Source organism: Chiloscyllium plagiosum, chromosome 11, assembly GCF_004010195.1.
Source record: "Chiloscyllium plagiosum isolate BGI_BamShark_2017 chromosome 11, ASM401019v2, whole genome shotgun sequence".
NCBI lineage: Eukaryota > Metazoa > Chordata > Chondrichthyes > Orectolobiformes > Hemiscylliidae > Chiloscyllium > Chiloscyllium plagiosum.
Genome location: NC_057720.1, coordinates 57,840,700 through 57,858,900, shown reverse-complemented (window position 1 = coordinate 57,858,900; position 18,201 = coordinate 57,840,700). Strand labels below are relative to the sequence as shown.

General features: G+C 38.1%; 1 protein-coding gene across 1 annotated transcript in view; it reads right to left on the bottom strand.

Annotated features, from left to right (window-relative positions):
* Window positions 1-18,201, bottom strand: part of jak1 (Janus kinase 1) — a 121,991-nt gene that overhangs the window by 28,612 nt on the left and 75,178 nt on the right. Inside the window, exons 7-10 of the mRNA XM_043699443.1 lie at window positions 16,322-16,501; window positions 12,471-12,628; window positions 10,842-10,965; window positions 6,803-7,019 (exon numbers count right to left, since the gene is read on the bottom strand). Of these exons, the coding sequence (XP_043555378.1) occupies window positions 6,803-7,019; window positions 10,842-10,965; window positions 12,471-12,628; window positions 16,322-16,501 (679 nt within the window). The remainder of the gene's footprint in view (window positions 1-6,802; window positions 7,020-10,841; window positions 10,966-12,470; window positions 12,629-16,321; window positions 16,502-18,201) is intronic.

The following is an 18,201-nucleotide window of genomic DNA, read 5'->3' as shown; positions in this document are numbered from 1 at the left end:
GCAAAAGAATGTCATTGTTTAAAAAAGTTACACATTTCATCCCCAACAGTTTAATGCGTATGTGTTTTATATATATTTTAATGTAATTTATTTTAAAACTTTGGATTTGAACTACTGGTATGTGGGTTTTGGTCTGTGTCTCTGAAGAAGTTTAATGATAAACTTATAGATATGTGTAGCCACGGTGATTTTACAGAAAAATAAATCTGAGTGTGTTTCTGGTGTGTAATGAGGTTTTGTTTAGAGTAAAGAGTTAATGCATTAGACTTTCAGTTTAATAAGTCAGAGATTTTTTTGTTTGTTCATTGAATATAGGTTTGGCTGGCTCAGTTATCATTTACTATCCATTCCTAATTTGCGCAGGAGACAGTTAAAAATAAACCACATTGCTGTGGATCTGGAATCAAGTGGGTCAAATCATGTAAAGACAGCAGATTTCTTTCTTGAAGGACATTAATGAACCAGATGGGTTTTTCCAACAATCAACAATAAACAATAGTTTCATGGGCGGAATTAGAATCTTTAATTCCAAATTTGTATTGAATTCAAATTTCACCTTCTGAAATGACAAAATTTGAACCTGCATCCCCAAAACATTACCTGGATTAATAATCTAGTGATAACACCATTAGTCCACCACCTCCACTCTCTTGATTAGACAATATACTCATAATTTAGAAAAAGCTTTGGCATGTTAGTCAGGGACTTGGCTGAAGCTAGATATGAACAACATTTGCTCCTGAGAAAGGGAGATAATTTAGAACTGTTAAGAATAGGTTACATCAGTGTCAAGAAATTAGTTTCAAAGCTCCAGACCAGAAATGTTTAGTTGAAATCCTGATTGGAGTTATTTAAAGCTAAGAAAGTCTAAGCTTAGTTGTATGAAGGCTCAAGGAAGAGGGGATCAGACTCTCAAGACTGGTGAATTGAAGCCACAGCTGTCAAACCTGTGTGGTACAGAAAGGAATTCTGTTTGTCATTTGAGTACTGGAATGTTCTGTAGGGATGACTGATTATAGTTTGCTACACGTTTCTAAATCATTAAACGTGTATTATATGTAGAGAGTTTAGATTATTTTATTTCATTTCTTTTGTATAATAAACTTCTGCTTATTGTTAAAATCAAATCTTCAGCAAAACATGATTAAGTTTCAGTATTGTTTATATAACCATCTTATTAGAATAAAAAAGAATGAAGCATCAAGCTGAATTTCAATCTGGGATCTAATTTGTCCTGTAATAACATCAACTGGAACAACAGAAAACAGTTTTTAATATATCAACTGAAAAAGACCAGTGCTCTTTACAGACTACTGCAAAGGTATATTTTTGACAACAGATTACAGGAAACTTTAATTTCTACCTAACTTCTGCTGCACCTAACCTTGCAAATGTTTAATCTCACATCTGGGTGCACACAGTAAGAAATTGTTCACTCACAGTATTATCATTCCTCATTTGAAATAAACATCACAAAAATTGAAAAATTACACCAATGAATAATTTGCAGACAGTTTGTAAGATGCATTTCATTTTAAAGTTAGAAACTCTCAGGTGAAATGCTTTGCTACTTTACGAGCAAGTCTGATGCCTGCTAATGCCACTAAAAGACATTAATCGCCTTAGGCAGCATTTCTGCAAGCTACTAGCTTCAGGCTAGTTTCTGCAGTATCTTTTCGAGATACTATTCTCAGGAATACATTTGGTATATAAATGCTTGAAATTCTACTCTATAATAAATAATAGTTAAATTTAAATCCTCATGAGATTTAAAATCTACATGCTGTCATATAAAAACAGCATGAAACTCCAGCCTGACAAGACCGAGCATAACTTCCTTGAAGAGTGAAATTTGGCCCACATTCTGATCTATATTGCAAGTGAAAAGCTAAATTCATAGTATAAACACATTCTCATTATACCAATTTGTATCGCATAATTCATGTTCCAAGTAATTTGTGAATCACAGCAGAGGACAGAATTGACTTAGCAAGGGTAGACAGCTAATGGGAACAGAACCTAAAGTAGAACTAAAGAAACAGTTCAAAATGCAAGATTTCAGTGGGAGTTACTTCTGCTTACTTTGGGTCAACTTCGTAGACCAAACAGCTGGTGCTGCTGAGATCTTAGTATCATTATGGAGTTCTACAGCCTGGGATGGGGGCATTTGGATAAAGACAAGGAGCAGGGAGGCAGCTAGCAAAACAATAACTTATAATGGGAGACTTAATTCTTACACAGATTAGGAGGCGAAAAGTTAGGAACAAGGGGGAAACAAAGGAATTTGGATGTCCAAGAACAGAGATTATTAAAAACTAAACCACTAATGTAGTAGACAACAATCAAGGGCTAATGGATTTTGTCCTTTATATCAACTAATGGAATGCAATGGTGAGGAAGTGGTGTATCAGATGTACAGATGGTTAAACTCTAGCTGGAATAAGTTCCATTTTGGGCATAACAACTCAGGACAGATATTCTGGCCTTGGAAGTGGTGGATGTAAATCTGCCAGATTCGTGACATTCATCAGAACACGACCTGTGTAAATGTACGTGCCTAAATGTAGCATGTACATCTTTGAGTACTGTCAGCTATTGGCAGACCTGAATGATGTGTTTAAAGTCTTAAAGAGATTGAATAGGATCAGTACATCACAATTATTTCTTTTGGTGGAGGAATTCAAATAAAGTGAATGTGATCTTAAAATTGGCGCTAAGTCATTCACGAGTGAAATGAAGTAGGATTTTTTGACACAAAAAGTGGAAGATGCTGGGTCAACTGAAATTATCAAGACTGACATTGACAGAATTTTATTAACGGTATCAAGTGTTCAGGGTCAAATGGAATTGTGACACAGATCAGCATTGACCTAAATGTGCAGCACGCCAGGCTCAAGTAACAGTGTAGACTATCTGAGTAGTGATGCGGATTGTTGATTTGTATCTAAAATAAACTAAACTTTTATGTTGAAAGGTCATTCAAGACCACGTTGGGTTAAAGAGATTTCACAATGGTAGTTGCTCATGTGACAATAACTGTATCTCTAGTGAGCACTGGCCTAGATGATTTCTCTGCGCTCGTGTATCTTTTTTTGCAGCTATAAGCGTAGATAATTTAAAGTTCAAAATGTAGAAGGTGTATGCCTGTTAAAAGGACTGTGTGGGCGTATGTGTGGGACTGCATGTGTGTGTGGGCTTGAGGAGTGTGTCGGTTTCTATGTGTGGGTTCAAAGGAGGAAAGGTGCACACATGTGGCTTAGTACATTGTCAACCCACAAATCTAGATACAGGCAACAAATTACTTATTGGCAATTCATTTTAACAAATCAATACTGGATGCATACTAAAGCTCCATGTGTGAAATTATGCAGAAATAACAGCTGTGAACAGTGGGTTGTGAATGAGGGATTAACTAGCTTTGGATTTAAACGTAAATTCGAAATGGATAAATATTCATAATCTTCAGAATATTTGCTTAGAATTTACAATATAATGAACTTGTAGTTTTTCTGAAGGAACAATAGAAACATATTAAACTCCAGTTCAAGTCAACCAGTTCCTGCAATCAAACAGGAAACAAAGTTGATAAACATGGTAAGACCATATTAACTATATCCTTTCTACACTGAATATTCTTTTCACCTAAATTTTTTGAGAATGTGTGTGGGAGGTGAGGAGATCAATTATATTTTTTTTAATGTGGAAGGCCAAGCATAATGTATCACATTTGAAGATTTCTTGAAGAGAATAGTTATTTTAGCAAATTCTCCAAATAAACCTCCAACGTTAAAATAACTAAGGATTTTGAAATACAGCTAGTAGGGTGCAGCAAATCACACCAGCCACAGCTAAAGGTCAGTCAAAGCAAGATATTTTGATAAGGAGCTTCCTTTTGCAGTAAACACACAAAGAAAACAAATTCCTTAGACCCCTCTGCACAAAACAAAGTTGAACAAAAACATTAAATATTTAAATGGAGAGAATTATAGTACTGCCGACCACATTCATTAGCTGATTTAATCGTCCCCTTCACATCTTTTAGTCACAGTAAAAACCTTGTGCAAATTAATTGTTTCATTAAGTTACTAAATCTTCTGAAATGATTTGTTCTCAATATGATGTAGCAATTAGTGACCCTGGCAATTTATCACATTTGTAAAGAAACTGATATGTGATGGATATTAGACGTGTCAGACACAGATCTCGATAGATCGACTTTGCAACTTATGCCACCTATCCATGATTTATTAATGATGTCTGCCAAAGAAAATTTTAAATCTACATTTACTTTAACATAGAGTGGTACAAAGATAGAAAGACTTGTATTTATGCAGTGCCTTTAATGATCACCAAATGTGGCAAAATATTTTAAAGACAATGAAGTATTTTTGAAGTGTAGACATTGTTGTAGAGGAGGAAATGCAGCCAAATGCAACCAGCAACTGCCATAAATGGCAATGCCACAATGACCAGTTAATCTACTTTTGTGATGGTGCCTCCAGCATAATCACCAGGATACTGGGGAAAAGCTCCTTGTTCTCCTTCAAAACAGTACCATAGGATCTTTTATGTCTACCTGAAAGGGCACACTGGGTCTTCCTTTAACATCTATCCAAGGAACAGCACTTCCTAATGTGCAGCAAACTCTCAATACTTCACTGGAGCATCAGCCTTCGTTTTTCTGCTCAAGTCTGGAATAGGACCTCAACCCACAACCTCTGTTTCAGCTGTGAGAGTGCTACCCACTGATCAGAGCTGACACACATGGTACTTAACTCTCTATGGGGCTTACTTTGAACATAATTCTTTTCATATTTGTAAGGCAGCTCTTTTTAAGAATGAATCAGTGGAGGGGTAGTGGTGGTATCCATGGATTAGGAAGCCAGAGTCTAGGTGAATGCTCTGGAAGCACAGATTTAAATCCGACTCATGCAACTGATAGAGGTTAAATTCAATCAATGAGTTTGGAATATAAAGCTAATCTCAATAACGATGACTATTATCAATTGTTTTAAAAACACATCTGGTTCAGTAATGTCCTTCCAGAAAGGAAATCTGCCATCAGTCTTTTCTATACATGACATTACAGCACTGTGTGTGACGTGAATTATCCCAAAGGTGAGATTAGGGATGGGGAACAAATATTGGCCTTGCCAATGATGCACAAATCTCATGCAAAACTGAAGAAAAAATGTTTATGGCTGAATGAAAAAAAAAGGAATTGGGAACTTACAACATTTGAAAAACATAGGGTGAAAGTCATAATTATTCATTCATCCATCTCTTACAGTTTACAGATCTCACCTGCCTTTGGAGTTTTTGTTTTTCTACTAGATATCCAACATTCATGGCTCACCTCCACCCTGATCTTATCACTGTTTATCTGGATGGGTGTGTCGTCAGACAAAATAACTCTCAAACACATAATCCTTGCAACTAAATGCTGTTACAGCTAAATTAATATGGATTAATTTAATTTTTTGATTCAATGAAAATTAAATTGTATAGTGCAGTTTTATTCTTGTACTTTCAAGCAATTAAACATACCTGATCTTATATAAAAAATACTATCAGTTTGCAGCCTTTCCATGGTGTTCACATTGTACGTGCTGAGTGTTGAATAATCAGCAGCTAATAAAACTCAAAAGTTTTTTTAAGTAGTAATATTTGCAGAAAAAGTCACAGCTTTTCAGAAAACTAGGAAATCATAAAATACTACATTTTTGAGACTTAATTTACTGTGAAATCATTTCACAAGTTTTCGTACTGAGATTTCAACTGAAATTATTTTTCTGGGGAAGGGTTACAAGCTGGTCTAGGCACACTTGGACCAGGAAGGGAAAAAGTCAATGATTGCCATCTAGCTACTCCATTTTGAAAATGCATTTCCATAGACCGCGAACAATGTTTGGTTCAGCTGGGAGTTCCTGCATAATTCATTAACACTGATACTCAGGCTAAAACTACATGTGAATACTCAGCATTTAGCAATGATAAGTTGACAAATAATGCTGAACACTGACTGTTTTCTTTATTAACTAATAAAGGCATGAATGAGCGATTCAACAGATGAGCTGAGGCAAGGGTAGAGTTATGGAGGTGGAATTAAGTGACCTTACATATATGGTAAGAAGTTCCTCTTAAGGTCAAATATGATGCCAGCATTGCAAACAGCTAGGTTCAATCTCAGACAGTTGAGAGGGAGAGGGAGAGGGGCAGAGTTAGTTGCTAAGGAGTAGAGTTTGTGGTGGGACCACAAGGTCATGAATTCAGTTTTCCCAAGATTTACTTAAAGAAATTTCTGCTCACCTGGTACTCAATGTTTGAACAAACAATGTACCAATTTACAGACAGCTGACGTGTTGAGAATGCTGGTGCTGGTGATAAAGTTGAGTTTCATCATCATGCAAGATAACAAGATTTTGGATGATGTCACCAAGAAACAACATATAAACAAGAAATAGGATTGTGCCAAGATCGGAGTTAATGGTGTATGAATGGGAAGACAAGCCATTTGTAGGGGTGGAGAATGATAGATAAGGAACCAAGTGGTCAGTGGAGAGGCACTCGACAAGATTGTATACTCAACTGTGTCAAAAATAGTTCAAGGAGAATATGGACAGAAAGTTTATGCATGTCACAGTCAAATAATATATAATTTGTGATATTAAAGGAGGCCAAATTTTTACTGTGGCAAGGACAGAAATCTCACTGGAGGGATTCAAAAATGGAGTTCCAATAAAGATTACATAATTTCTTAATTAAAGGTTGTAATAATTCATGCAGCTTTTATAATACTCACCTCTCGGTTTTGGTGGACAGCAAGTTTTCAGTTGGAAGCTTACATCCTCGGTTTTAAGAATCTGCCCTTTGAGATGACTCATGAGTTCCTTAAGGTTTGTGAAGTAGCTCTCAGAGCCATGCAGCTTGTAACCTAAATCCTTACTCACTTCGATCTGAAAGTTCTTATACTGCTTTGTTGGTCTCGAACCACTGCCTCCATCACGGAAATCAATGCACTTGAAGAAAACAAATTGTGAGATTAATTACCAAATGTATGTTGCCATCTGTTTCATAAACAGGAAAGGTTGAGAATGGGCAAGTTATTTCCTTTCCCTATCACTTGACATAAAACAGACATTTCCTTGAATTTCTCAGCACCAATGTGACCTGGAGTTAATGTGACTCCTTCTTCTAATTCACTCAGGTGAAGGAACTTACAAGGATCACCTTTTGCAACCTTCAGCAACTCCATTGATTTCAGCAAGAATCAGGAAAAATTCAATAATCCTCAACCCCCTCCTTCCCCTCTCCAAAATAAGGGAACAATTGCTGGATTGAGTTACTTGGGTAGTGGATTTTCTGTGACCCATCAGTCTGAAAGCTGAAACACCAGTACTCACTGGTTATTATACAAATGAATGTTATCCAACTTTTCCTGTTTGCAAGGTGTTTTGTAAATATGGACTTCTTTTTAGAACTGCCCAAATTCCTCAAAGCATTGGTGTCGCCATGATAAGGTGACCTGATTACCAGCATCTTGCTGAAAGGATTCCTCCTTTTAGTCTGCAGAAGTGAGAGGACATGAATCAGGGAGAGCTGCTCCAGATGATACAGCAGAGAGGGACGCAAGGTCAAAGTGAACTGCAGGTACAACAGATACTTCTAACCTCTCGATCTCCTCCACCAGGATCCCTGGTGCACAGTTTCACAAATGTAGCACTCTCACACTTGGTCCCTAAACTATCTTGAACATACCACTTTGTTTCAGCCACCTTCTATGGAAGTTAGTGCTCACATATACAGTCTCATGAAGGGATGTCTAATCAGCAGTTGATTGTCAAACATGGAGATGACTGCTTTAACACTGTCCAGCAAATTCAAGTCATGCTAGTCAGCAATTGAGATCAATTTGGTGTTAAAATCAAACAGGAGTTTTCAATAACCCAGTACTCATTTAGAACCTAATTTCACCCTCTGACCAATATTATCTCAATATTCCAATGAAATGAATAACATTGCTTCCCTTAATTATAAGTAGTGCTGCTATACTGGATGACTTACGTAATTGTAAAACAGTGCCTTTTAAGTTACAAGACAAGTCATACCATTGTGTTGTGTGACATTATCATTGTGCTAAATGAGACAGACTTTGAACAGATCTAGCAGCTCAAAACTGGATATTCATGAAGAGGTGTGAGCTAACAACAGTACAACCATATTCCAAACAGCATTATGCTTCTATCTACAGTACATGCACTTCAGCAGTTCAAGAAAGGAGTTTACCCACCACCTTCACTAGGGCAACTAGGAACTGGAAATAAATGCTGACCAGTCAGTGATACTCATGTCCCATAAGTGAATTAAAAAAATTATGTACAACTGCAGTTGGGACTTTCACCAACTAAACAAAAACTAGAGAAGCTGCTGTCTAGAACTGGTATGAAACAGATTCAAATTCCTTGCCCAAGAGTTGGGACAATTCCAAGCTGCATAAACCCAATCTGGAAAATTCCCTGTAATGTCAAGTTTTTGTTCCGAGTAAGGTAGGTTTGTTGGAAGTTCTGACACTGAGCTGTGGAAGAAGCTGTTAGTCTTGGGTGAATGACCTGCTTTGATATACCAGCAGAGATATATCAGAGGTCAGAGGTACTTAAACAAGCATTGAAACAACAATAGAGCCCATACACTTTCTCTAAAATCCCACTCCCAACACCCCCCCCCACCCTACCCCTATGTACTCATCACTGCTCCACTTATTTCAACTCATGGCATCTTATGCCTCCTCCCCACCGACCCCTGACCCCCCCAAAACCCATATACTTTGCTTGATGATCAATACTCACTTGCCCAAGTTCCATGAAGCCCCCACTGACCCCCAACAAACAAAGCCTCCATGCCAACATTAACTTTCAACTTTCAACCCACCCCACATGGCCCCTCATACCAATTCCAACCTGTCTTCCACCCACCAGTAGGACCCTGACACCTAAAATCCCAAATCACCCAGAAGCCACAATGGGCAGACCTCAGGATCCATGTTGAAAAGAAATAAGACAAAGTTATTACCTGCCCAATTCATTGTAATATGTAAAAAGCACTCTCTCTGATAAAGACATATTCATTATTTTGTCCAAAATGGAGACTGGGTCCTGAACATAGAGGTCCTGTATCTATTTTACTCACTAATGGAAAGGTTTGGGCCATGATTCTCACACATGTAAAACCAGAACTCAACTGGGATAGTTTAGTTTAATGCTGAGGTCAGAGAGATCTCAATTTCATTGGAGCAAGGGTCTTAAATTGCAGTGTGAGGGGTACGAATTTTCAGAGTGGCCATAAATGGACTTGGAGTGCATAGAAGGTCTATACAACTGTCAAGTTGTGAAGTTTTTAAAATCCTCAGCCTTTTATACATTATTAAAAAAAAGGGCTTAAAAAAAAAGGCTGACAAAAAGGGCTGCTCGAATCAATAGGTGTGAAAATAATCTGAGGAGCAGGAGAGTTGACAGTTTGGGTATGAGCCTTCCTGATGAAGGGTTTATGCCTGAAACATCGACTCTCCTGCTCCTCAGATTCTGCTTGACCTGCTGTGCTTTTCCAGCACCACACTCTTGACTCTGAACTCCAGCATCTGCAGTCCTCACTTTCTCCTAGTGAAATAATATGGTTGAGCAATTATAATGTTTGTTTGTTGATGTTAACCTAGGAGCTACCATTATATCGTTCGAATGCTTGGCTGTGTATAATTATTCCAGCAGGAATTCCAGCTTGATTAAAGTTCAGATTCATTATTGAAAGATTAGCTGTATTTGATGCAAAGTTAATACAAAGAGTCTGTTCATTTTTATATAGATTTAATTACCTGATGGCATTTAAAAGTTTTGACTGGTCTTCCATGAATGCAAGTGTTGTCTTTTCGCCAGTGAAGACTAACAAACATTAAAAAATTTATTTTATTCCACTTAACATCGATCCTGAGATCTGCCTATAACAGATACAGAGTGAGTTGGCATGGAGGCCATAACAGGCAAGAATAGCGGGTGATTAGTATTAAATCATGGACCATACGGATTATGCAAAAACATTGAGTTGGGTAGGAGGCATGATTTCAACCATGGGTGCCAGGTGAGGAGCATAAGTTGGCTTAAAAGGGAAGGTGGTCAATGTGGATGAATGGGAGAAGCATGTTGGCACGAATGGAGCATGGGCGTGGGTAAGGACTAAAGGATCTAAAATATGTGAAAACAACCACGTTAAAGTCCCAGAGGACACAAATGAATAATTTAAAAGCCAGCTCAATACTCAGTTGACAAGCAGGAGGCTGGGAGAACACAGCAAGTCAGGCAGCAACAGGAGGTGGAGAAGTCAATGCTTTGGGTGTAACCCTTCTTCAGGAGTGAAGAAGGGTTATACCTAAAATGTCAACTCCTCCAACTCCTGATGCTGTCTGGCTTGCTGTGCTCTCCAAGTCTGCTGCTGGTCTATCTTGGATTCCAGCATGTGCAGTTTTTTTTTCTAGCTCAATACTCAGTAACTCCCACCCCCCGTGGTCACCTTCGATCCATCAGCAAACTGTATTTTGTTGCTGCCTCGTGGATTGGAAATCCTGCCATCTGGGCTAGATGAGAGGAACTTTCCCAGTGAGCATTACCCACCTCAGGAGTGAATTGAAGCCCATGTCTCGAATGGGTTTGGAAATTTGATTTATTTCTTAAAACCAAAGGATATGATAGAGTACCTTTAATATACATGTTACAATCCCAAACTTTCCTTCCTTTAAGATAGGAAAGAAAGAGAAAGACAAGTCAATTGTTCAACTGAGTTCTTTCAATTGTTACCTCAGTGGTTCCACTGCATGCAACTGTCAGAAGGATGTGGTTGAAATCTGTACAGCTCCAACGCAACACGTACATGCCATCCTCATTGCCTTCGTGTTTCAACTTGTTGATAGCATATTCAGTACTGATAAGAATAAATTATGAATAGGTCATAATTATGGTCTGCTGTTAGAAATGTATAAAGAAAGGTGAAAAGAAGTTGGGCCTGCTTACCATGGACATTTATAACCATGGAATTGACTGAATTCAAAAGTTAAATTAGACATTAGCAAAGGACTCAAATTAAAAATTAGGAAGTTAGATACAGTGCTTTTATACATAATGAGAGTTGTTGATAAAATCATCAGAAAAGGTCATCAACAAAATGGTTAGTAAAATGGGGACCTAAACGTGTTAAGCAGAAAAAAAAAGAGATCAAAAACATTTGCAGCTTTAGCACCCTGTTTAACCCCAAAGCCTAGCTTCAGGCCATTTATCACAAAAACTGCTTCACTCCAGATCTGTAACACATTTGCCACCACCCATACCCCTGCCCCTTCCAGTGCTCTCTTTGCTGTCCTCCTTTGCCACCATCCAGAACCATAGCCTGTGTGAACATCTGTTTCATACATGTAGTCATTTACCAAGTTCTTCTCACTCATCACCCTTGAACCCATTGACCTACATTGGCTCCATCTCCCAAACAGTCTTCATTCACAAGTTTCTCTTTGTCAGCTTGTGTGTTATCTTCTCAAACTGTTTGACAGTTATCCCATTACCTTTGAATATTTCTGTTAGAATACTTTGTGAATTATCCCATATCATCGCACTATTAGGAGTGAAGCCTTTAACTGCTGCGTCCCTCTCTCAAAATCCCATTTTCCAACAATTAAAAGCCATCTGTCGCCACTTTCAAAAGCACCACAATCCATCTCCTCAAGCAAATGATTTCTCACAACTTATGTAAGAGATATATACTTGCAAGTGCTAAATAGATCCAAGTTACTGTGATTGATATGGTATATAAAATTGATACATAAAGTATCTAAGTCTTGAAACTAAATCACAAGGAGGGAGGAAGGTAATTCCATTATTGGAAAGCCCATTGGCTACTTTATTTTTAATTAGATGCATAAGTGCCAATCTTTTGTTGAACTTTTCCAACTTAATATGGCCAAACTGGTGCTGATTTTATTTTAAAAATGTCGGTATATGTAACTGAAAACTAAGGCTGTAAATAGCACATAGCATGCCTGAAAAGGACAGAGGAAGCCTGCAACTTAAATGAAGGAAGTGTGATTAGGTGGTGTCAAGTGTGGATTTGAAAAGACCAGAGATTTTAAAGAAAGTTTAAACATTCAGTAAATTTTGTTTTAAACACCAAATCTGGAGCCAGAAGGAAAAAATATGTAAAACTGAAATTTTGGCATGGGAGAAAAGTGGAGAAGATTGCACTGGTGTTCGTGCAATAATGGGTACAAGGAGGTTTCAACATAAGGATTATTCAGCTCAACATGATCTTATTCCTTCCAATGGAAGTTAAAATATTTCTACAATTTTTAGAGGAAAAAGGAGAGCGAGAGAGTGAGTGAGAGAGAGAGAGAGAGAGAGAGAGAGAGAGAATTAAATAATTTTAAAATTCCAGTTTACCGTATCGGTCCATGACAGCCATTTTTAATGTTGTGCACCACTAGAGGAGGAGCTACTTCTGTGCATAGGTAGTGATGGGCGTCGACTGTTAATCGGAAGTAACCATCAATCAAGGACACCAGGGAAAGGGCTTCTTCATAAGAGGACAGATTCAGCTCCTAAAACACAAAATATATCCAGAAAGCTTTTAAGATATTTTTTTAAAAGGACATATTTTACTATACAACATTCCCAATAATGGGGCTGACATATTCATGAATCATAGGTTTTTTTTAAGCTAGTGTGAAAAATATGGGGAAACTATATTCTAGCTGGTTTCTGATTCTGAAGTTGGATAGCTAATGAGTTATATTGTGACAAGCAATTTGAAAAAGGTTTTAATAAAAACAGTGATGTTCTTTGAGTGGCTCATTGGTTGAACAAACAGGTTTGAATGGAATCATAGAAGACAAAATTGGAATCCTAGCTGATAATCTCAACTGCACGACAGTGTAGCATTAAGATTGGACTCCACATCATTGTGACTAAAGAGAGAGAAGGCTGCAACTAGGGTTCATGTCCCTGATTGTTATGAAGTGACCCATACTAAGAAAGTTGCATTAGTGGGCAGGTTTGAACTCAAGTTACAAAATCCTACTTGGTTAAGTAGCCTGTCAACATTAACTTTCCTGTTACTAATATTTACATAAAAAAGCTGAGTGCATATATATTAAAGTCCTTTCTCTGCCTTTTTGTAAAATGGTGGCATTAACACATTTATTTTAAGCAGTCTAATGCTTTTCGTAAAATAACAGATTAGAGAATTGGAACAAATGGATTATTCCAATTGTAACATCACAAACAATAATTTCTATCTAAAGCTGTCCAAGTTCACATATGAAGAATATAGTTGAGATATTCAAGACTGGATGGTACATGGCGTCTCTGAATCAACACTTCAGGCAGAGAGGAAAAGTCTAAAAGTTATGATTGTTATGGTTACATGTTCCATGTATCAGACTCATTTTCTACAACTAAATTGCAAGAGTTGCAAGAATGTAACATTTACAACAAAACAAACCTTGTAACCAAAGAAGATACCAAAATTGCTGATAAAACTCCAATTTGGTAGGTGTACAAAATGGGCGCTAATGGGTTTGCTGACTATTCTACACCAACTGGATTCTCCTTTACACTTTCATCAGAACAGAAAATTACTATGTACAATAAACAGCCGACAGCAGGTAATGGTGAAGGTATTCTGGGATAGAAAAGAAGCCAGTTTTGGAGGAAGTGAGTTCTGAGGAATGTGGTACTTAAGGTTATAGAAATAGAGAGACTTAAGTTGACAAGAGGAGATTTGAATGGAACAATGAACATTTTAAATTAGAAGCATTGGGAGCATAGAAATTAATGCAAACTGTGGAGCACAGGAATGATTGATGAATATGATTTGCTGCAGTTTTTAGATAAGTTGAACGTGGAGGTTGGGAACCTGCTGGAAGAACATCTGGATATTGAGTTTAGGATAAATACTAAGGATTTTCATGAAAAGGTAAACTAAGGCATGTGTTGGTGACAGGTTAATTGACAGAGGTGCAAGTATGCAGTCCTCCTGATAGACAGGATATGGAAAAGTTTAACACAAAGTCAATAGGGGGCAAGGTTGAAAATGACTGCCTTCAACTTAAGACACTAGCCAAGAAGGGGGATGGAGTAGATGTTGTATGTATTGATTTTATGGAAGGCAGTGAAGTTTTGGTCTGTAATTTTAACAGGAGGAAATTGTAAAGCATCTAGGAATGCATATTAGACAAGCAGGCTGAGGTAGTGGAAAAGTTTAGACAGATGGTGCAGAAGGAGAGCTGGGATATAAGCTTAGTGAATGTGGTCTTCACATGACATTACTGAGATGTAGCATGTAGACGAGCAAAAGGAGGGCCAAGAATAGGTTCTCAGAGGATTCTGTAGGTAATGGAGAAAGGAGAGGAACTAATGCTGTTGATGCTCTGCCAACAGAAACATCAAAGGTCAGTCCAACACTGCTAAATAACAGAGGAATATGGTTTGAGAAGCAACTGTGCTAAAGGCTGCACATAGATCAAGAAATATTAGGAAGATTGAGGCACTGTGTTAATAGTAATTGCGAATGTCATTTGGAATGGGTGTTGATAGTAAAAAACATTTTACATTGATGCAAATAGAGTAGTTTGAAGAATGTTGTGAGAAAGTTAATGTGTAATTGTCTGGGAGCAGTTGCTATTTGATGAAAATGGGCAGAGTGTTTCATAGGTAAAAACAATGACTGCAGATGCTGGAAACCAGATTCTGGATTAGAGTGGTTCAGGCAGCATCCGAGGAGCAGGAAAATCGACGTTTCGGGCAAAAGCCCTTCATCAGGAATACAGGCAGAGTGCCTGAAGGGTAGAGAGATAAATGAGAGGAGGGTGGGGGTGGGGAGAAAGTAGCATAGAGTGCAATAGGTGAACGGGGGTGGGGATGAAGGTGATAGGTCAGAGAGGAGGGTGGAGTGGATAGGTGGAAAGGAAGATAGGCAGGTAGGACAGGTTATGGGGATAGTGCTGAGCTGGAAGTTTGGAACTGGGGTGAGGTGAGGCAAGGGGTAATGAGGAAACTGGTGAAGTCCACATTGATGTCCTGGGGTTGAAGTGTTCTGAGGCGGGAGATGAGGCCCTGTGGCCCAACATTTCAACCCCTCCCCCCCCCACTCAGCCGAGGCCATGGAAGTCCTGGGCCTCATTCACTGCCACTCTATCACCACTCAACGCCTGGTGGAATAACGCCTTATCTTTCGCCTCGGCACACTTCAACCCCAGGACTTCACCAGTTTCCCCATTTCCCCTTTCCCCCACCTCACCCCAGTTCCAAACTTCCAGCTCAGTACTGTCCCCATGACTTGTCCTACCTGCCTATCTTCTTTTCCACCTATCCACTCCACCCTCCTCCCTGACCTATCACCTTCATCCCCACCCCCATTCACCTATTGTACTCTATACTACTTTCTCCCCACCCCCACCATCCTCTCATTTATCTCTCCACACTTCAGGCATTCTGCCTGTATTCCTGATGAAGGGCTTTTGCCCAAAAAGTCGATTTTCCTGCTCCTTGGATGCTGCCTGAACTGCTGTGCTTTTCCAGCAGCACCACTCTAATCCAGAGGATTTCATAGCCTATATCATTAAATGCTGATTGATCAGGAAATTCACCTGAAGCCTAAACATTTTATATTCTCTCTTTCTCCCTCCTCCATTCTGAATTTGACAGTTATAGCTGTGAAAATCTTTCACATAATACTCACTAGAACCTAACAACTTGCTGAGAATCCAAATTAGTTTTCTTTCAGTAGCAACATTAAAATTCAAGTACATCAAATACACTGAAGTCTCCCTTCATAACTGGCAGCTCTAATAGTTACTCATTCAACATAGTGGGATGAAGTATGATTACTGGAAATATACTTTTACATAATTTCTGATCATTTTGAACAGTAATAGGATTTAGCACCTAAAACTTAAGAACACCTAACATAGAAGAGGCCACTGAAAGCCTCAAGTCTCCTCTGCCATTGTATTAAACTACAACTAGTCTGGATCTAAACATCATTTAGTTCTCATTGTTTTATTTCCCTTGATAACCTAAATAGTAGTTACTGCCCTAGATCACTATCCAGTGATCCTTCCTGCTTTTTAAAAAAAGATAAAACCAAATTTGATTGCAAGATTTACCCCTCCCTCTTTCTATGGCCTTGGTGTCTGAATACTTGAGTAGCTAATGACTGATGCTCACAGAAAGGTGATCTAGCAACAGTAAATAAGATTGGGAGACAACTAGAGAGCAATGAAATAACCTACCAGTTTTTTGTTGTCTTGTTTATTGATGATGACAATGGAGTCCTTTATGACGATATGTGTGATTTCACAAAAGTGTGAAAACAGATTCCAGTCTTCATTCAGAACTCTCTTGTTTTCACCAGATTTCTTTTTGCTTTTGCTCTTCTTCAATTTGCTTTTCTCTTTCAAACCAACTGCAGACTTTAATAGGGAGTAAAAATCAGTATTACAAAACATGATATAAACTTAGAAGATGATTTGCTAGCTTTCGACCTTAAGGTCTACTGAACCTTCTGACAAAAAAGTAGTGAGATAGTGCTGACTTCCCAATTGGGACAAGCTTAATATTTCAAACAAATAACTATCTGTGCAAGAGTCCATATTTGAATCTTGCCTACAGAAACTGCACTTGGAAGTCTTCTCATACAATTCTAGAGTTAGCTGGTAGAAATCATCTGGCACCTCTTCCTTTCCAAATTCCACTAATTCTTAAAGGAGTTCTGTTTTTGTTTGGAGAGCAGAAGTGTTTTTGGAGAACTTACATCAGAAAATTAGCCATTGAAGTACAGCTCATGAAAGTACACACTGAAATCAAAATGTAAAATTGAAAGAGTTTAAAACTAATCAGATTCCATTTCCACGTTTAAACAATTCAAGTGCGGAATGCATGTGGATTCCTTAAAAAATATCAATGTTATGATTTAATTATCTTTGGATTTCCCCTTAGGTTTTCAAACATTTATAGTCCTCAAATACAAGTGGAAACATTTAGGTTTGAAAGTGTTTCCAACTTTTACATTCATATGTTGGGCTATACATATAGAAGTTAGAAGTTTCTTCCTCATTGGAAATTGCACTACCTTTTTTGAAACATTATATGTTTATATATGCTCTGCATACAGAAACCCTGATTTTAATTTGACACATCCCGTGGCAATGAGACACTTTAAGGTCAGACCTCAATACAGCGTGACATTGGGTAGAATGTACATTGATTGTGCAATTCCAGTATGGCCATTTCTCACAGGCAAGCTGTATTAAAAGTGGGAGCTCAGATCTTTTTGGAGACTATCGCAATTTAAATTCTAGTCATAGCAACATGCTATTACCAGCAAAGCATTCCACTACACACACAATCTCCAGCTCAAAACTCTCATATTCAAAACACTTTACCTTGAGTTGACAGAGGAAGTGGTTTCAATAAAAAAAACACCACCACTTCCTTGTAGCAGCAGATAATACAGAACATGTATGAAGAGTCTCACACATCTTATTACAAATAACAAAAGCTTCCTTGAACTGAACATTATTAATGTGGTTGTCAGTAATAATTCATATTTACTATGATGTACTGCAGGGGAAGGGGACAGGGCCAGGGCAAACTTGATCTTAAAAGGTAACAAAAGAAATGAGAAGGACTAACTAGCAACCTGTTCTACAACCCACCCAAATCCTCTTATCCATGGAAAGCTCAGTGAAGATCAATTTCACCGAGGTATTCAGAGGAAAAGCTCCAGTGATAAACAAGGGGGATCTTAGAGCTCAAAAGAGGAATTGTGTAGTGTCTGACACTGAAACCTATCTCCCGTCTCATACTTCCATGTTTTTACTCAATGTTTTGTTTTTGTTTGTGGGATATTGTGCAAGAACTTGTCTGGCTGCAAAGATCCTGAGAAAGATTGCGCACAATATGAAATTACCAGCTTCTTTTCCTGTCACATGGTGCTGAGCATTCATGAAAATATAACAAAAAAGCAAACTAAAAATGCAGAACTTCCACAAAAATATTCCAATAACTGCTTCCCACTTCCACAAACAGCACTGCATACTCTGCAGATACATGATTTCAGAAATGGTCCCTACTCCAAGTTAGTTGATTTAATTCACGGTAGTAGAGGCAG